Source organism: Halichoerus grypus, chromosome 5 (assembly GCF_964656455.1).
Source record: "Halichoerus grypus chromosome 5, mHalGry1.hap1.1, whole genome shotgun sequence".
NCBI lineage: Eukaryota > Metazoa > Chordata > Mammalia > Carnivora > Phocidae > Halichoerus > Halichoerus grypus.
In genome coordinates this window covers 164,172,063-164,192,854 of record NC_135716.1, presented here as the reverse complement: position 1 = coordinate 164,192,854, position 20,792 = coordinate 164,172,063, and the positions used below count along the sequence as shown (strand labels likewise).

The 20,792-nt window shown below is 45.5% G+C and overlaps 1 protein-coding gene across 1 annotated transcript in view; it reads right to left on the bottom strand.

Annotated features, from left to right (window-relative positions):
* Window positions 1–10,028: 10,028 nt before the first annotated feature.
* The window catches only part of SNRNP40 (small nuclear ribonucleoprotein U5 subunit 40), a 32,436-nt gene continuing 21,672 nt past the window's right edge, over window positions 10,029–20,792 (bottom strand). Inside the window, exons 6-10 of the mRNA XM_036098469.2 lie at window positions 19,835–19,955; window positions 17,571–17,653; window positions 16,119–16,180; window positions 11,270–11,373; window positions 10,029–10,535 (exon numbers count right to left, since the gene is read on the bottom strand). Of these exons, the coding sequence (XP_035954362.1) occupies window positions 10,486–10,535; window positions 11,270–11,373; window positions 16,119–16,180; window positions 17,571–17,653; window positions 19,835–19,955 (420 nt within the window). The 3' untranslated portion in view covers window positions 10,029–10,485. The remainder of the gene's footprint in view (window positions 10,536–11,269; window positions 11,374–16,118; window positions 16,181–17,570; window positions 17,654–19,834; window positions 19,956–20,792) is intronic.

Here is a 20,792-nt window from a genome sequence, read left to right as displayed (position 1 = left end):
CTCAAAGCTTTTACTGGGATTTACTGTAATTATCCAATTTTGCTGGTTTCCCCCAATAGACTGTGAGCTCTCTGCGGATAGCAACTGGGTCATATATTATCTCTGTATCCCGCTGGGCTTGGATGGTGTCAGGAGTCAGCAAATATGGGCTGAATGAATGATCTTCCTGGCCCTGGGCTTCAGCACACCTCATGCCCTCTTTACCCCCTGGAAGTCCAGGGTTCTTAGGGGGAAGGCGGTCTAATTGTAGAAACAGCTTTGAAAGACATGGGGGGAGGGGGTTCGGAGTCGGGGATGACGTCCAGAGGGGCTGGTAATAGCCGGCATGAAGGATGACTAACCCCTCAAGTAGGGAAAGACTGTGGGGCAAACGAAGCAGGATTTAGAAATAAATGACAGAGATGATTCAGAGCATAGCCACGCTTCCTGAGTGAGGAGGCAGAATCATGGTCAGCCCTGGAGAGAGGCACAGGAGGGGCTGCTGTGGGCCTGAGATTTACCAGGTGGTAAGGAGTTCCTCCTTTGCCCTAAACCAAGAAGTCACAGGGTCTGAATCTTCCACCATAGTCCTTCTGAGGGTTAACACTGAGAGTTCCGGAGAAAGTTCACTCATGAGATAGCTGAAATGTTGAGCCTATTAATTTCTCCTTCTTCCACGGTAGAGGACGGAACGTGCTCACTAACGATAGTTTCTGGGGTATTTTCTGACACCAACCAATTCTCCAACACCGGCTGGTTGTCCAACGATTCACTTCAGTTCGGACACTGACTACCCAGAAGGAGTGCAGCCCCGCAGCTAAGGGTCAGTCCCACAAGACCACCCGCACTCTGCAGATTGCCAGTTGCAGTCTCTGGTCACCCCTGCTTCTCACCAACCAGCTCTAAGTCGGGCGTCCGCATGACCTCCTCCTTAGTTTCCATAATTCACTCGTGAACAGCTCACAGAACTCAGGAAGGTACTCGACTTACCTTTACCGGTTTCTTATAAAGGATACAAATGAACAGCCAGATGAAGAGGTAGGTCAGGCGATGTCTGGAAGGGTCCCGGATACTTCTCTCTCTGTGGGGTTGGGGTGCACCACACTTCTAGTGGGTTCACCAGCCCGGAAGCTGCTCTGGATCTCATTGCTCAAGAGATTTTATAGAGTTCAGTCCGCAGGGCCTCCTCAACCAGGTCTTCCCAGAGATGAGTGTGAGCAGCTGAAAGTTTCCCCTCTTATCACTTGGTCTGTCTGGTGACCAGCCCCATCCTGAGTCTGTTGGGAGTCCCATCCTAAGGTCCCCTCCTAAGTCCCCTCATTAGAAAAAATGCAGATGTGATCCAAGGGGACTCAGAAATAACAAAAGGCAATCTTATCACTGAGGAAATTCCAGGAGTTTTAGGAGATCTCAGAAATGGAGACAAAGACCAAATATATTTTATATGATATCACAATAGCTTACGTCTCTTAAGCATTCTGGGTCCTGTTCTGAGTGATTTTCTCTGCAGTAACTCATCAAACCTCCCAACACACCTTTAAGGTAGGTGCTATCATCATCATCATCCCCTTTTTCCAGATGGGGAAACTGAGGCTCAGAGAGGTTGGAGCACTTGTCCAGGGTCACACACACAACAGGGACATGACAGAATCAAGATTTGTCCCCAGGCAGAACTACTAGACCTGTAATATTCCTGTTTCGTTCCTTGCGTTTTTCAAGCTTTTCTTTTTTACAGAACCTGTTCTTCCAAAGAAATCATACATTTCTAAAACAACAAAGTGGAACTGCTCTGGTGTGTTTGGGGAAAGAGAATCAGCAGCCTGCTCTGTCGGTCTGTCCTCACATCCTGCGAAGGCCTCCAAATCAGCACCTCAATCCAAGGTCTCTCAGGGACAATGTGGGAAGACTGCTGGCCTGGATGAGCTTCAAGGGGCCTTTTTGGAAGAGGGGAGAGACAAAGAAGGGGAGAACCTGAAGGGCAGAGGGGTTGTGTGAATTCTGTTAAGCCACACAGCACATTAAGAGAGCTGGATCTCAAGACCTCTGGGTCAGGTCCATGACTGTGCCAGGCAGTGCCCTAGGAGCTCTGGAATTGAAAATGAAGAGGATAGGTGCCCCCAAGAATCCTCGGGATAAAGGTGTGGGGGTTAAGTTAGCACACTGGCCAACAGTGTGGCATCGTCTGCTGCTTCTTCTCTTTCTTCTTCTTTTTTTCTTAAGTAATCTCTACCCCCAACATGGGGCTCGAACTCACAACCCTGAGATCAAGAGTCAGGTGCTCCACCGACTGAGCCAGCCAGGCACCCCCTCTGCCTATCTTCTTTTTTTTTTTTTTAATTTTTTTATTGTTATGTTAATCCCCATACATTACATCATTAGTTTTAGATATAGTGTTCCATGATTCATTGTTTGTGCATAACACCCAGTGCTCCATGCAGAACGTGCCCTCCTCAATACCCATCACCAGGCTAACCCATCCTCCCCCCCCTCCTCCCCTCTGCCTATCTTCTTAAACCCGGTGGTTTTGTCCACCTGCCTTCCCTCTCTGGCCCCTGACGGCACCTGAGTTTGTGACTCTTGGGCCTGTGGGGGAGGCAGGACAGACAAGCAGGTAGTTACTAGCGATGCGTAGAGCGGCAGAGCGCCTACAAGGTACAGAGACAGAATGGTGGAGAGAGTGGTTAACTCTGCTTGCGATTAGGTAGTGATAAAAAACATCAGAGAAAGGATGGTGCTGACTCAGGTTTAGGCTGCCAGGCAGAAAAAGAAGTGCAGACACACAAGCGCCGAACAGCGAGGTGTGTTTCAGGAGCTATGACCCTTTCTTTTTTTTTTAACTTCTGCACATACTTTTGACCTCCTCTTGCCTCCTTACTGCCACCACTCCTCTCCAACCAACTGGCTTCAAAATCTCAGTTTTTCGAGCAACTCTTTTTTTTTTTAGAGCAACTCTTAAAAGGAAAAAAAAAAAAATCTCTGCTAAGAAGGGATGGTTGAGAGAAAAAGGAAGAGGATGGAACAAGGTGTCCGTGAACCGGCAGGGTATAGGTCAGGAGACCCCAAACAGCTCGTAGAAAGTGTCGTCTCCTTGTCTGGGGCAGTGGGGGTCCAGAACCCCTAGCACGGCCTCTGTGGACAGCCAAGACAGATCTCCCTTTCCACTAGCCCCTGGTAGCCACGTGGGCTTCTAGTTAAAGTCTGCCCTCGGGCCATCTGAGCTGGGGACAAGGCATGGCGAGATGGCCCCTCCAATCACCCCGTACTTCGTACTTCGCTGGGCCTTCAAGATGCTGTGCTGGAGGGGCGCCTGGGTGGCTCAGTCGTTAAGCATCTGCCTTCGGCTCAGGTCATGATCCCAGGGTTCTGAGATCGAGCCCCGCATCAGGCTCCTGCTTGGCGGGAAGCCTGCTTCTCCCTCTCCCACTCCCCCTGCTTGTGTTCCCTCTCTCGCTGTGTCTCTTTCTGCCAAATAAAGAAATAAAATCTTTAAAAAAAAAAAAAGATGCTGTGCTGGAGGCTGCACTTGTCCAGGGGCCCCCCGGGATAGCAAGACGGCAGGGTTAGCTCAGGCCTCCCGACCCCAGGCCCTAAGAGGATTCCCAGTCCCCTGCTGGCTCCCCACCCCTCACCCAGGCGTCCTTTCACAACAAATGATGCACTGAACCCTAAAATTACCATCTTAGGGTCTGAGGCAAGGGCATCTACAATCATAGAACAGTGGAGCTGGAAAAGGGGTCTCTAATGGCGTGGCTCCCAGTGTTAGTGGGCAGACACCTGCACCTGGACCAGGGCCCCACACCAGCCCGGGCTCAGCCCCAGTCTCTGCAGCAGGACCTGCTTACAGGTACTTTGTCATAGACTCCCCAGAGACTCTATGAGCCGCTCGAGCCCTCTAAATCATTACAACACAGACATTTCTGAAATGGTCACCCAGCTTCTGCTTGCACACCTCCAGAGGGGAGGAACTCTGAATGGTGCCATCCGTGGGCAGCTCTGACTCAGTTGCTTTCTTTGTTGTGTGCGAATCTGCCTTCTTTTAGTCCACTTCGTCTGGGCTCTGTACTCTTGAAGCCTCCCAGAGTAAGAGCCTTTTCTCTTTTCCAGCGTGGCCATCTGATGTATGAAGACAGTGACCTGTCTTCCCTGGCTCCCACAACTGTTCCTCACAATGATCTTCTGAGAGGGTACCCAGAACAGGAAGCAAAGCCTCGTCAGGTATGGTTGTCCTCCTGTGCAGAGTAGGGAGAAACCTCAGCTGGCCCCCTTTCCGCAAAACCAGCCCAGAGCTGCCACCCTGACTTTCGTGACCCTTTGCAATCTGGCTCCAATTCTTTCCAAGGTTCCTACTCATCTGCCTGCCTGCCCCCTCGCCCCCGCAACATGCTGTTACGGCCTTGTGCCGTGTGTCATTTTTGAACACAACCGATTTGTGGTTCCCACCATCTAGGCTGTACTTCCGGGCTCCCGGCTCCCTCCCCACGTTCTGATCCTCAGTAAAACTTACTCTAACTCCTCAGGCACTGCCTCCTGGCTTGTGGGTATGCCTCTGACAGTATGGATTAGATTCTATTTGAGTTGCTTATTTATATCTCTTCCTAAAACGAGGGCATGAGATGACACAAAGCGCAGATAAATGTGGTACCTTTTCCTGGAGTGTCAATTTTACTTGGTGCTCAGTCATTTAAAACATTTATTAATGTAAAACAAGCACAGCTACATTAGGAAGCGGCACACAAAACCACGTACATTTAAATAGTCAATTTCACTAGGAAAAAGGTAGGGGGACTGCTCTGAGTTAAGAGACACTAGAGAGACAGGATAGCCAGACACATGAAACCTGATTGATTCCAGATTGAAAAAATAGCTACAAAAGACATTTTTTAAAAAAAGATTTTATTTATTTGACAGAGAGAGACACAGCGAGAGAAGGAACACAAGCAGGGGGAGTGGGAGGAGAAGCAGGCTTCCCGTGGAGCAGGGAGCCCGATGTGGGGCTCGATCCCAGGACCCTGGGATCATGACCCGAGCTGAAGGCAGACGCTTAACGACTGAGCCACCCAGATGCCGCTATAAAAGACATTTTTGATATGGAAGAAATTTTAATATGATCATTAGATGGTATTATGGAACTGCTGCTAATTTTCGTAGGTATGTTACTGTGGTTATGGAAAAAAATTCTTAGGAGATGCTTGCTGAAGTATTTGGGAATATTTGGGAGTGAAGAATTATGATGTCTCTTACTCTCAATAGTCATTGAAAGTGGTATATACATGTGTGTGACAGAGATAGAGATTATTGAGTTATTGAATATAGGTGGGACATACAGATTTTCACTATATTAATCTTTCAATTTTTGTTTGAAAATTTCAAAATAATAAGTTGATGGGGGGTCTTACATTTTAGATTTAAGGTAACATTTCAAAGTCATTTATTTTTATTTTATTTATTTTAAAGATTTTATTTATTTATTTGACAGAGAGAGACACAGCGAGAGAGGGAACACAAGCAGGGGGAGTGGGAGAGGGAGAAGCAGGCTTCCCGCTGAGCAGGGAGCCCGACGGGGGGCTCGATCCCAAGACCCTGGGATCATGACCTGAGCTGAAGGCAGCCGCTTAACGACTGAGCCACCCAGGTGCCCCCATTTCAAAGTTATTAATTTCAACTCTCTCCTTCTGCCCCAGTTCATTCTCTGCTGTTAAGGACACTGAAGGGGAAAAATTTGAGAGGCCCTGGCTTTTGTTTTTCTCCCCACCACTCTGCCCTGGGAACTCTCAAAGAAACTATTTCTGGGGTGCCTGGGTGGCTTCGGCTCAGGTTGTGGTCCTAGGGTCCTGGGATTGGGTCCCGCATCGGGCTCCTTGCTCCGTGGGAAGCCTGCTTCTCCCTCTCCCACTCCCCCCTGCTTGTGTTCCCTCTCTGGCTGTGTCTCTCTGTCAAATAAATAAAATCTTAAAAAAAAAAAAAAAACTGTATTTCTGTCATTTCTGTATTCTCAGAGCCTAGCACAGTGCCTGTCACAGAGGGGTGTTAAATAACTCCTTCCTGAGTGAGCAAAACCCCTGACTTAATAATATGCCCGTGATCTTGGGAAACCTGTACCTCCTCTCAGTTTTCCGTCCTATAAGTTGAGGTTGGACCTGATGACCTAAGCACCTGGAAGGCCCTTTATAGCTCTAGCACCTTTGGATGCTATCCCTGGGGTTCTGAAGGGAAGTCACAGGTCTTTTTTTCCTAAACAAAGCCCCAGGTTGTTAGGCAGAGATGATCACTGATTACAGTGGATCAACCTCTGCTCTCTGGCCAAGATCCAAAGTTTTAGCTCAGCCATGGGCTTGGGAGAAGTGGGTGTAAGCGCACACAGACCACATGTCCGAGCAGAGGTTTCCTGGAGAGCCAAGGGATGGCAGGGGAAGTCAATTTGGCTTTATGCTGCCCTCCTGGCTATTGCTGTAGCCATGGCTAATGCTAATGTCCTTAACCTTGATTTTATATTGCAATCACCTAAGGAACCTTTAAAAAATACTCATGCTCACCCCGGAGATTCTGATTTAACTGGCCTGGGGTATGATCTAAGCATCTGGAGTTTTAAAGACTCCCCAGTTGATTCTAATGTGCATTCAAGGTTAAAAGCCACTAAGGTTACCTTGTGGTGATGGGTAAGACCTTGAGCTAGGTTGACATTCTGGCTTTGCTACTTACTAGCTGGCTAATCTTGGGTGTTAATCTTGAACCTGTTGCCCCGTTTGTGACAATCAAATGAGATCATGCATGTAACAGCACTAAGCCAGAAAGAACCGCTAAACAAACACTTAGGGGCAGCTGTTAATGAGTAAACAGAAGTCTCTGTGGCTCTCCTAGGAAAGATTAAAACTCTCTGAGCCCGTGGAGCAGTGGCTTGCCAGCTTGCATCAGAAACACTTGCAGGGCTTGTGAAAACAAATTGCTGAAGACTTCCTTCCCCCTAAATTTCCGGTTCAGTGGGTCTCAGGTGGGGCTCTAGAATGTGCATTTCTAGCATGTTCTCAGGTGCTGCTGTTGCTGTCCCAGACAGCATGCTTCGAGAATCACTGTTCTGGAGCAGGGTTTTTCAAGAGCATCACTGACATTTCGGAGCACCTAATTCTTTGAGCAATTCTGGCCCCTACCCACTAGATGTGCATAGCATCCCTCCGCTTGTGATAATCAGAAGTCTCCAGACATTGCCAAATGTCCGTTGCGGGGGGGGGGGGGGCGGCAAAATTGCTGAGTTGAGAACTACTGATCTAGAGGATAAAAGTTAAAGATCTAAGAGTTTAGGCGGGTGTCAGAGGCAAGGGAGGAAAAGAAGTTGAAGCCTAGAAGAAAGGAAGAGAGTTTGGAATAGCTCAGGGCTTGATGCAGAGAGGGTGGGTCTGGGATACTGAGACAATTGAGCAGAGGGCAGAGGGCAGGCTCAGAGTTCAGACTTGGTTTCATTTAGTCCCACAGGAATAGGGGCTGTCTTTTAAGTCTGGCCCCTCCCTTTGTCCTGGGACACAGCTGTCAAGCCCTAAAGTCTCTCGGAAGGAGCAATTCTGTCCTAACTCAAATGGCCTAATGGCCTTTCCCTACGCCTCCACTGCCTGCAGCCCCAAATTGCTCAGCTCTCTCTCACACCTCAGTTTCCCGTCCCCGCACTGAGATATTAACAAGCAGTAGACTCCAGGTCTATCAGTGAGAAACGAATAACTGGAGTTTTGCTGTGAAGAAGCAACTCTGATAAGATTCCTGACCTGTTCAAATCCACCTCCCTCAGAGCTCAGCCCACAAAACTCAACCACCCAGCGGAAAAGACTTGGTTCTTTAAGTGCCAATGGTATTGAATGCGAGAGACTGTGGAAGTCATAAAGGGAAATTAACTGAAAACCAGAGATGCCATTACTCATTCGGGAGCAATCTATCTCCCCCAAAGTGAGAATACAATTTGCACCCTCTGGGGATGTTTTATACTCAAATCTTTATTCCCCAGGCTAGGGCTGCTATTCCCTTCAAATTCTAAATGGTGCTGCTATTTCCTGCTAATGGCTTCTATCCAGCCTTTGAAGAAGGCACTTGGGAGGGGCAAAGAGGCTGAGGTTAGAGGAAAGCCCTTGCAGTCTCCAGGGCCTTGGTTCCTCCTAGTCACAGCCAACTTCTCAAGGGACTGGTAGGCTTTGAAAGTGCAGTGTTAAGGTTCAAGTCTTGTTCTCCCCTAAGCCAAGAGAGAGACAGAGGATGGGGGAGGGGCCTGGTGCTTGAGAGGGATTTGGGAGTAAAGTCTGAGAGTGCTAGAGGTGTGAAGACTAGCTTGCAAACCATTTTTAGCCAAATCTGTTCTGGTTAAAGGCATAACCTTCTGTATAATTATTGCTCACGCCTGAAATCTGAGTCACCATTCCCTGTGAAGATCCCTCTATAGTTTGGTTGGGTTTTTTTTTTTAGTATTTATTTGACAGAGAGAGAGAGCACAAGCAGGGGGAGTGGTAGGCAGAGGGAGAGGGAGAAGCAAGCTCCTCACTGAGCAAGGAGCCTGACGTGGGACTCAATCCCAGGACCCTGGGATCATGACCTGAGCCGAAGGCTGATGCTTAATCGACTGAGCCACCCAGGCGCCCCTTGAGTTTGTGTTTTAAAGGCTCTGAATAGTACTGCAGTAAAGCTGATTGCACTTTATTTAACCCAGTTCCCCCCCAAACTTATCTGAACATGGGATCTTTATGTCCTAATGTCCCTAACATATCGGGGAAACTGTTCTGTGGAATACACTTTAGGAAACCTTATCCTATAGGATCTAGTACATGAAGGACAAACTCTCCAGGATTTGGCTCCAACTTAACTCTGCAACTTTCCTGTCCCCACCTCTGACCAAGCTGAAGTTCTTTTGGTTCAGGAAATGCACAAAGCTTTCAAGCTTGTGCCTGTACTTTCTTGGAACACACATGTTCTTTGTCCACCTGGCAAGACCCTTACCCATTCTCTAAGTCCCAATCTGAGCATGATCCCATCACCTGTGAGACTTCCTGAACTCTGGCAGGCACAATAAATTACTTTGTTTCCAGTACACTTTATTCAAATTTCATTCACTCTATTAAAAGTAATTGGTTTGACAGCTTTACCATCCCGTTGGTTCCTTCATTAATGACTTAAATACATCCTGGATGTGTGCTCACTTAAAACTATCCTCTCTCTTACAACTTGAGATAAACAGATGACTCAGGTTTGGGAGCTATATGTATAAAACCAAACATGTTCCAAACAGGCGGCAGGTGTGAAGACCTCTGGGTTGAGACAGGAGGTTCTGAGAAGACACACACCACACACCCATGCCAGATGGGATTCATCAGTGCCAGTGTGTGTGCTGGGCACAGTCAACCAGTGATCCAGGGAGGTAGTAACCTGTTTTGAGGGTAGAAAGCAACTAATAGCATTTCTTAATGTCCCTGTCAGTTTAGGAAAGACAGAAAAGGAAGCAGAAGCACAAAAAAGTCTCAGACGCTGTCATGGTCCAGTGACACCACAACTTCATCATATTCCTTCTGAGTTGACTTTGATGCAGCGTTCCAGCCGGCCACTCCTATTGGCTGAGGCTGCCCCCAATCTAATGCCCACTTCAGGGACCCTGACTGTAGGGCCCGCTGCTCAGAATAGTACTTTTGGCAGGAGGCAAAGTAGAAACAGACCCTGTTCATTAAAGATCATGTCAAAGTATACAAAAACTAGGTTCTTTTTTTTTAATCCTTTTTTTTTTTTTTTAAGATTTTGTTTATTTATTTGACAGAGAGAGACACAGCGAGAGAGGGAACACAAGCAGGAGGAGTGGGAGAGGGAGAAGCAGACTTCCCGCTGAGCAGGGAGCCCGATGCGGGGCTCGATCCCAGGACCCTGGGACCATGACCTGAGCCGAAGGCAGACGCTTAACGACTGAGCCACCCAGGTGCCCCACATCTTGGGAGTTTAAATGGATTGTATCCCCCTGGCCCCATCATGCCCAGCTCAGATTTACAACGATCAAGCTTCAAAGAAAAGACAGCAATAAATCCAATCCACATGGCTCTTGTAAAAAGGCATCTACTTGGTTTTTAATACAAAATGACTCAGAGAAACACAGAAAGAAAAATATACAAGCCAGTTATTGAATTAAAAAAAAAAGTCCCCAACAAACATATTTCAGTCACATTCCCTGTTTTTGGCCTGGATTAGGAAACAGGAAACTACAAACCAATCCATGTCTGTCTCTTTGAAGAAATCTTCCTTAAAAAAAAAAAGAGGAAAAAACCCAAACAGTCCCTGAAATCTGGCCGGTGGTTTTTAGAGGCTATTGTCAGCTTGCCTTATCATCCTGGTGGAATAGGATACCAGTGGTTGCTGGGATATGGCCACCTCCTCCTTGCTTTTTGCTAGGAATGATCTTCATCTGAGGGAGGCTGCTGGCCTGGGCACCGTTGGATGCCACTTATGCCACCTGAGGTCTCAGGGTCAAGCAGCCAGCGGGTCTTCCATTCCGTGTCTTCACTGAATCTCCCCCATATACAGTCTCTTGTCGCTGGATGCTGAGAGAACTGAGGTGAAGAGAATGGAGAAGATAACTGGAACTAATGAAGGCTCAAGGAGACTTGGTGCTCAAGGGCTCTTGTGTCAAGAGCCAATTTTGGTATAAAAGAGCAATTGGATTTAGCTTTTAAATTCCCCTCCTCTTCAACACTACTCACAGGAAACTGTAGCCTGGCTTTTCAATCCAAGTCCTCTTGAAACCACAAGGGTGGACTGTGCTATGGGAAATGCATTATCAGGGTCTAAACCCTGATGTCCCATGTCAGCCAAACCCTTTGAAAAAGACCTTCTCAGCCATTCTAGGGAAGAATCAATGTCTGTGCCAGTCATTTTATAAATGTATTTCTGCTTGTTATAGTTAGCCCTGGAGAAAGTTACATTCTCTCCTTAAATTCAAGGCCCATTGTTTAATTAGCTAGCCAATAAAATGTTAAGTTGTAATTTATAGCTGAATATTAAGAAATATTACTTATCCAAATACGTCACGGAAACACAGACTTGAAAGCATGTAAACTTAAGAGAACTAGAAATAGATTAACCAGGCTCCCTTTGAGATTAAGAAGAAGATGGAACATGTTCTTCCCGTCACCATTTAAAACCATGGCGAGACTGTCAATGGACAGCCATAAAGGCTACATGGAAATTCACATACAACAGATATCCACCTCTGCCTTTGTATTTTCAGGGCCCCTTTAGGGAGATTCCCACAGTTTCCCTTTCCCCAAAGTCAGGACAGACTTACTGATGGGCTCATCAGGGTGGAAAGCCACTTCATTGATGGAGCCAGCGTGTCCAGGCAGCTTATACAAAATCCTCCGGCTTGTGGTATCCCACACATACACGAACCTGCAAGGTATCATAAGGAGCAATGCTAAAGCTTCCTAGAGCTGAGGGGAGGGTAAAGGCATGGCTTTTTAAGAGAAATGGATGCAAAGATTTACTTATATACCCATATTTACTGAACTGTGTTCTGACATTTGGAAACTAGAAATATAGATTCTGAATAAGGGATGGATCCTACCCCTGAATAACTGAACAGAGATATAGGAATAACTAAAACTATAAGCATTACTGGTATTTCAAACATAAGCTTTTTTTTTTTTTTTTAAGATTTTATTTATTTATTTGACAGAGAGAGAGACAGCAGGAAAGGGAACACAAGCAGGGGGAGTGGGAGAGGGAGAAGCAAGCTTCCTGCTGAGCAGGGAGCCCAACGTGGGGCTCAATCCCAGCACCTTGGGATCATGACTTGAGCCGAAGGCAGAAGCCCAACGACTGAGGCACCCAGGCGCTCCTCCAACATAAGCTTTTGAGATAGGAAAGAACATGGAGAAGAAAGACAGTTTTCCTACGGTCCCCACGCAGAAATCTTCAAAGAGCACCTGATACTCATCCAGGAGGTCTTTTTTTAAAGATTTTAATTATTCATTTGAGAGAGAGACAGAGACAGAGAGAGCACAGGCAGGGGGAGAGGGAGAAGCAGACTCCCTGCTGAGCTGGGAACCCAACATGGGGCTCGATCCCAGGACCTGGAGATCATGACCTAAGCTGAAGGCAGACGCTTAACCACCTGAGCCACCTAGGTGCCCCCATCCAGGAGGTCTTACAGGTAATCCAACTTACGGCAGGCTGGGAGCCTAGGTTGCAGATCCACTGGAGCTTCTCAGTACTGCATTCAAATCACAGAGCCCAGAGAAGGGACAGAAAATTTCTGCGATATAAAACCACCCAAATATATACTTGACCCAATCTTGCACTGAACTCATGGGAATCCCATGACTAGACCAGCTAGTCTAAACTCATTTTACAGATAAGAAAGCTAAGGTGACACAGTTCATCAGTGGCTCAGTGGCAGAACTAAAACGAGAACTTTTAATATATTCCAGTATTCTCCTTTCTCCTACTACCCTCAAACATCTTCTATTTCCCCTGACCCCTCGGAAGTTCTTTTGACCTTCAACCTTGCTTGGGTCATTTTTGGCTGAAGGGTAAAATAAAGAGACATGATCTTCATATGACCATGCAAAAATAATCTGTTGGTAAATTTATTTATTTTTTTAAAAAGATTTTATTTATTTATTTTGACAGAGACACAGCGAGAGAGGGAACACAAGCAGGGGGAGTGGGAAAGGGAGAAGCAGGCTCCCCGTGGAGCAGGGAGCCCGATGTGGGGCTCGATCCCACGACCCTGGGATCATGACCTGAGCCGAAGGCAGACGCTTAACGACTGAGCCACCCAGGCTCAGTTGGTCTATCTATTGGTTGGTAAATTTAAAGGGCTGGTGGTTTTCGAGCAGGTTATAAACATTATTTACATATTTGTTTTGTTCAGTCAACACCTAAAAGGGTACAGTTACCAGTACTTGATTATAAAATGCCTGGTGCTGATGTGACATTACACTTTGGGTCTAAAATACAACTTAATATGAGCTTCTTATTTGCAATGTTTAGCTCTCAAGGACTAGACTCAATAGGAACTAAATAAAAGTTCCAAGCAAGATGGGAGGGAAACAGGAAGCCCATCTGTCTCCAGACTCCTTGGCTCTGATGTTCGTGCTCTCCCTACGGTCTTCCTTCTTGCTACACGCAAATAATGCCCTCATGAACCCAGCCCAGGATGATACAGCAGAGTAACAAAGTCTGAGCTCAGGAGTCCGAAAGACCCGGGCTCAAGTCTCATGCACCCATTTACTCATTAAGTAACCTTAGACAAGTATTTAACTTCTCTGAGCTCCTCTCTCCTTAACTGTGATGACGGAGACTACACTGATCCCGTAGCTTGGTTGAGAGAAATGATGAGATGATGAATGCGAAGCATTTGGGACAAGAACAACAGCTGTTGTTATGACGAATATATTCATCATCACAGGAGACGAACATGAAGACAATAGGCTAACTCACTCATGGCAGACAGACTGGCCAGTCTTCCCACAGTCCTGGATAGGAACTGTTGAAGGGTTTTGATTTTGAACATGAAGAGGGAGGTGATTTGCAAGTAGAGAGGAAACTTGCCAAATCCAGGCCAAGTTGAAAAGCAATTTTCTTTTCTTTCTTTTTTTAAGATTTTATTTATTTATTTGACAGAGAGAGACACAGTGAGAGAGGGAACACAAGCAGGGGGAGTGGGAGAGGGAGAAGCAGGCTTCCCACTGAGCAGGGAGCCCGATGCGGGGCTCGATCCCAGGACCCTGGAATCATGACCCGAGCCGAAGGCAGACGCTTAACAGCTGAGCCACCCAGGCGCCCCTGAAAAGCAATTTTCTGAAGATACATTTCCCAGGCACATAAAAGCCAGCAGAACCCCAGATCTCCAAGGGTTTACTTGAAGGCCTCACTCTCCATGGCCACCAATTAGATGCTAAATTTAGAGGGGTTCCTTGTCCTCCCCTTACTTTGGCACGGCCACATTCGGCAGGAACCAGGTTCCTTATATAACAGAGCTGCTTGTTGACTTGGGGCTAATTGGCAGGGTGGCCTGTGAAACGTGGCCAACCCCAGCAGGGAGACATACAGCCTGTGCCCAGGCCAGAGCCATGAGGCACACATGTAAGGTTTAAAGGAACAGTGGGGAGGGGAAGAGGACACTGAAAGAAAGGGCCAATGGCAGCAACAAACTGCTCAGAAGAAAAGCTTAGGCAAATATCACTTAAAAGCTTAACTACATAAAAAAAGAGATCTTTTCTGAAAACGATGTAAAAACACTTAGAATGGTTCTTACTCTGTCAGAATGCACTTTAGGCTGTGGGCCTGTTTCTTAAGGTCTTCCTTATCAACGTGACTACTGAAAATCCCTTAGATTCCCTCTGCAAGGCAGCTTTCTACACCACCAGGATGCAAACCATCAATGTGGCACTGTTTGACCTGGACCCTTGACCCCTAGAAAACACCCCACTACTTGACCTTTTATCTCAGCATTCAGAGTGCCTGAGGAAAAAAAAAAAAGTGGACTCTGGAATCTTCAGGTATGTTCAGCATTGTTCACAGGCAACAGGGTGTGGGAACAGACCAAGGTGAGGCTTCTCTATGGCTGCGCTAGGGCCCCAAATACAGGAGAAAATTCTGAGAGTCCAAGCTAGCCCAGGGAAGGCCTCATGTTTATAAGATGGTGCCTGTTTTAGAAGGGTAGTAAGGTAGTAGGAAAATCTCTAAACGGAGAGAAAGATGGGGTTAAGCTAAAAAGGGTTAAGACATCGCCCAACGGAAGCTAAACCCGGAGTCCGCCATCAGAGGGCCCTCTCATTCTTCGCCATTCTGCACCTGTGGGCCAACAGCCTAGGCATGGGCACCCGCATCTCCACCTCTGACTCCCTCCCAAGGACATAACACCATAGATAGACCAAATGCAGCAGCATTGGACAGAAGAATTCTCTCCCTTCTCTTTCTCTCTCTTTTTTAAAGATTTTATTTATTTATTTGAGAGAGAGCATGACAGAGACAGAGAGAGAGCATGAGCAGAGGGGAGGGGCAGAGGGAGAGGGAGAAGTAGACTCCCCACTGAGCAGGGAGCCTGATATGGGGCTGGATCCCAGGACCCTGGGATCACGACCCGAGCCGAAGGCAGACGCTTAATCGACTGAGCCATGTAGGTGCCTCATCTCCCTTCTCTTTCTAATTCATCACTGAACGGCTGAGCCAGTTTAAACTGACAGCTAGGAAAGTCTCATAGTCTCTGAATTCAGCCTGGGGTTGGAAAATACTTAGCTCACATGCTGACACAACGGGCATCTAGCAATCGTGGCACTTTTCCTATTGTACCCGCACCCTGCTCTGAATCCTCCTCGACACGGGCAGCCATTACCAATAGCCGAGTTGATATGTAGGCTAAGATTTGAGTGCTGTCCTTGAGTTAGGAATTCATTCATGTAATATTCACTAAGTGCTTAGAATAGGTCAAATACCGCTCTGGGTTCCAGATGACTAAGACTCATTCCCTGACCTCTGGGAGCAAATAATTTAGTGATGGTGCCCCACTCTGTTTGTCTTAGTGTTAGATGTAATGAATGCTGATAAAGGTTAGATGTGTAAGGTGTGACGACAGTGCAGAGTAGGGAGTGATTAGTGCTACCCCAAAGGAAAAGGAGAGACAGGGCCGGGGAAAGTTTATAGACAGAACACAGAGGTGATTTCGAGAGAGTTAAAGAAGTCTAGAGAACAGAGGAGAGGGGACAGGAGAGAGAAGCCTGGAGGCACAGGGGTGTTAGGACAGGGAAAGTTCCATGTGAGTGAAGCACTGTCGCAATGGTGGGGGAAGTGAGTACAACACGTATTTGAATGAACTGAAGCATAGGAGAAGAATCTGATGAGGGAAACTGGAGCCAGATTAGGAGCCTAGATTTTACTTTGATAGCAAAGGGAATCCAACAGAAGTAAAGAAAGTGTTTACCCTCCAGGTCAAAAATGAATCCACAGAGTGGAAATGATGTGCTTGTCTGATGTGATCTTCAGGCCCCTCACAATGCACACGGCTTCCTCTCTGAGGACAGCTATAACTCTATGTCTGCTCCAGCCTGGTATCTGCACTTAATGGATTACACACGACAAGGTACCTGCAGAGATCCATCATTCTTCACCTCACACCCAGTAATCCTTACCTGTCAGCTGAACCAGCTGCTATCTTGCTTCCATCAGGTGACCAAGAGCATCTCAGAAGATTCTATAAAGATGAATAAGCAGGAATTCAATGAATACAGTAATGTACCAAACCCCTCTTTATTAGACTATAAAATCACTGAAAGACTTTAAATTTCTTTCTTTTTTTCTTTTTTGAGGGGAGGAGATGGGAAGAGGGAGAGAGAGCATCTTAAGCAGGCTCCACACCTAGTGCGGGGCCCAATGTGGGGCTTGATCCCACAACCCTGAGATCATCACCTGAGTCGAAATCAAGAGTTGGACGCTTAACCCACTGAACCACCCAGGCGCCCTGAGACTTTAAATTGCAATTACCTTATAGTCTGTGGCCTAAGACTGCATACTTTATTTCATATAACATACAAACGAACTGTAGAAAATGCTTAATTTACAGTAAATTAAGAGTGGACCTGGCAACAAAATTTTATTCTGCCTATAAATGGAGGTTCCCTTTGCTCCATTTATTTTGATCCTCAATTTTATCTTGAAGGAAAATAAAAATAAAACCAAATTCAACAAAAAATAAGATTTGATTTATTAAAAAAATTTTTTTTTAGATTTTATTTATTTATTTGGGAGACAGAGTGAGAGAGAGCGAGAGAACAAGTGGGGGGAGGGGCAGAGAGAGAAGCAGACTCCCTGCAGAGCAGGGAGTCTGATGTGGGGCTCGATGCCAGGACCCTGGGATCGTGACCTGAGCCAAAGGCAGATGCTTAACTGACTGAGCTACCCAGGCACCCTAAGATTTGATTTATAAAGTGAAACTGAATCAAATAGATTCTCAAAAGAAAAACATATGTCTCTATTAACAAATTATCTGGAGGAAAAGCTGCTATCAAGAGCTGACCTAGGACATGAGTACAGAAAAAATTTCTCTCAAACTTCGGGCCATGGTCCTTACTGAGGAGAGGGATGTAGTCTCAGGGCCCTAAGAGCTGGTCACTGGGAAGGTGAGGGAAGCCACCTGGGTAATAGCCAGGAAGTCTGGGTTCCATATGGAACACTGACCCGAGGGTCAAAGTTTCCAAGGAACTAAAAGGATAAGACTATCTTGTTGAAGTCAGAAATCTTAAGTTAATCTTAAAAACTTAAAAAAAGGGGATCCCATCACTACCTACCTATGTGACTGCCTTCCTCCCTATGCTTCCATTAGTTTTATTTCTGGCAAGAACAGTTTTGATGAAGAACAGTGTTAACTGGAATGCAACCCCTTCTTAGTAGAGCTACTGCCCTCTATCCTTAGCACCACTCCCCCTTTTCCCCCCTGAATTGAGATATAATTGACATAGAACATTGTTTTAGTTTTAGGTGTACAACATAATGATTTGATGTATGTAAATATTGGTCTCAGCACCATCTTAAATATATTTTTGACTCAAATGGACAGTAAAGCTCTTTTGCCATGCAGAACTCACCTTCTCAAAGTTGTGCACATTTCCTTGAAATATCTTCACACACCTCTCTTTAGGAGCAAATGGCCGGACATCCCAGACCCGCACTGCAAACAGAGCAAAACAGTTATGGGCCAGAGGCCTCCTTAGAACCCAGCTGGAATCAGTGTCATGTCAATGACAGATGCTGTTTCCTGGGTGAAGGAAAGCCAACATGGTATATTATAAGGTACATGGTGAGGCTCATTTTTTTTTTCTAACAGACATAAAATGCATTCAAATTCCATTAACAGTGTCTAAGGGCAAAGTGGAAAGCAGAGGGGAAAGGAAGGGGAAATGCCAAACACATTGCTGGGGGTCTGCAACAGAAAGTAGCTGGGTGTGACATTAATTTCAAAAAACATTGGCAAATGATTCCTCTGCCAACCCAAAAAAGCCATATTTAACAAAGCTTTGATATGACAATCTAAATACCACTGACTACTGTGACAATCAATCTATGAAAACCAAACTCAGGACTAATTTTGCTCATAGGGACACCTGACAATCTAAACTTGAGCAAGGTAAAATATATTGAGAGTATTATACTAATAATTAGAAAAAGTGAACTCTGATTCTCATTCTAGCTCTGTTATATATATATATATATATATGGGTGGTATCAGGTAAACAGTGAGGTGGTGATTTGGTCTCCTCTGTAAAATGAGAATACCACTTTTTCTTTTTCTTTTTTACAACAGTACTTTAAGGATCAAATAAGATAATACATGTGACAGGGCTTTAAAAGAGTAGAGGCAATAGACAAAAATTAGGATTTTGTCATTTTATTATATAGCCATAACAAAAAATTCTTTTTCTTTTTATTTTTTTCTTTTATTTTTTTTTAAAAAGATTTTATTTATTTATTTGAGAGAGAGAGAATGAGAGAGAACACATAAGAGGGGATAAGGTCAGAGGGCAAAGCAGACTCCCTGCCGAGCAGGGAGCCCGATGCGGGACTCGATCCAGGGACTCCAGGATCATGACCTGAGCCGAAGGCAGTCGCTTAACCAACTGAGCCACCCAGGCGCCCAAAATTCTTTTTATTTTAATAACCATTTAAGGAACCTTATCTTTTCTTACTGTGAGCAATGCTAGAATTAGTCAATGGTAAATACATCAAAATCAGGATATAAACACACATGATAAGCAGTGGCTACAGCTGTTAACAAATGCTGTATCAATACTGGAATTCAAGTGATGTCATTTTAACTGAGTGTAAGAAACATAACAATCCTAGGGTTCAGATAGGCATAGAAAGTGAAGGTAGGTGTGAAAGTCTGCTATTGAGCTGAGAATACAGTCAGAAAGTAAGGGTGTTCATTCATTCCAGAACTACTTATTCAGCACCCCCTGAGTGCTAAGCACTGTTTTCATTACAAAATGTCAGTGAAAGCATTTCAGTTTCTGACAAGCCTATGAACTTGTACACCAGAGGGGGGCCATCTCTAAGCTCTCTCCATACTAAGCATATAATCCACTTTCCTTTTTGCTATAGTAAACCCATCCTCCCATGTAGCAACTCAAAAACAAGCAGAGAAGAGTCTGTTTGTGTGAATGCAGAATGTCGCAATGTTTTACTGGGCACTTCCCATCCCATCAGTGTTTTGGACTGGGGAGGGAGGACACACTGGCGGAAAGAGTGCAACTCTACCAACAGCTTACTGGTCATTCAAGTTTGGTTCTCTCTACAATGCTCGAGAACTGCTTTGGCTGAATCTCAACAAACTAATAATCACCAAGAGTTTCTCGTACACTGCATGGCTCCACAGCATACCAGAGCTGAAACAGGTCTTAAAGGCTATATGCAAAGTTGCCTGGGGATTAGATGGCAGATCTGAGACTAGAATCCTGGCTTCTTGACCATATCTTCTAAAGCTTTTTCTTTTTTTTTTTAAAGATTTTATTTGTTTGACAGAGACACAGCGAGAGAGGGAACACAAGCAGGGGGAGAGGGAGAAGCAGGCTTCCCACTGAGCAGGGAGCCTGGTGTGGGGCTCGATCCCAGGACCCTGGGACCATGACCTGAGCCGAAGGCAGACGCTTAACGACTAAGCCACCCAGGCGCCCCTAAAGCTTTTTCTATTACAATGTGTTCTCCCAATTGCCCTGGCAGAAACATGCGAACCACCCTTGACTCTTTCCTTGTATCCACATTTATCCCAGTACACATTTCTAGCATCCAATGCCCACTTTCCTTGAGGTCCACAGTGTCTGCGCCCTTGGAGAGCTTTCCTTTCCATAGTTACCTGTATTGTCCATTGCATTGGACAAGAGATAAGAGCCTTCAGAACTTAAACTCAGGCCAGTCACTGAATCTGCATGGCCTCTCATGGTGTAGGTTAGCTTGTTTTGGCGCAAGTCCCAGACCTATAAAAACAAAAAGCTGTTCCCAGAAATCAAATGGAGAATAGCAAAGAAACATAGTTACTAAAGAGTCAACTGGTATGCCTTCTCAGTCTGGCTGTGGGCCCAGTATTTAGCACAAAATAGAGGATTTCTGTCAAGAGGAAAAAAACTCTTCTCTTTTTTAAAATATTTTTTTTTTTAGAGAGAGAGCACGAGCAGGGGTGGGGGTAGGGGCAGAGGGAGAGGGAAAGAGAGAATCTTTTTTTTTTTTTAAAGATTTTATTTATTTTTGAGAGAGCAAGCGCAAGCAGGGGGTGTGGCAGGCAGAGGGGAGAGGGAGAAGCAGGTTCCCCGCCGAGCAGGGAGCCCGAAGCAGGACTCTATCCCAGGACCCTGAGTTCATGACCTGAGCCAAAGGCAGATGCTCAACCGACTGAGCCACCTAGGTGCCCTGGAAAGAGAATCTTAAGCAGACTCCATACCCAGCACGGAGCTGGAGCCTGATGTGGGGCTCAATCTCACGACCCTGAGATCACGATCTGAGCCGAAATCAAGAGTCGGGGATGCTTAACTGAGCCACCCAGGCACCCCTCTTGTCTTTCTAAAAAGGGAATCAAACTTACTATGTCTGACTAAAGGGCTATAAACTTATATAACTTTTATATATATATATATAAAACTTATATAGTTTATATATTTAACTACATATAAATTATATATAATAAATGTATTTATTATATATAACATATTTATAATATAATAAAGTTTAACAAAAATTAAGAATTTGCAAGGGTTATTCTTAAATCATAACAAAATGTATTAGGAAGTAAAAAACTAAGTAGCATTTCAAATGCTTAA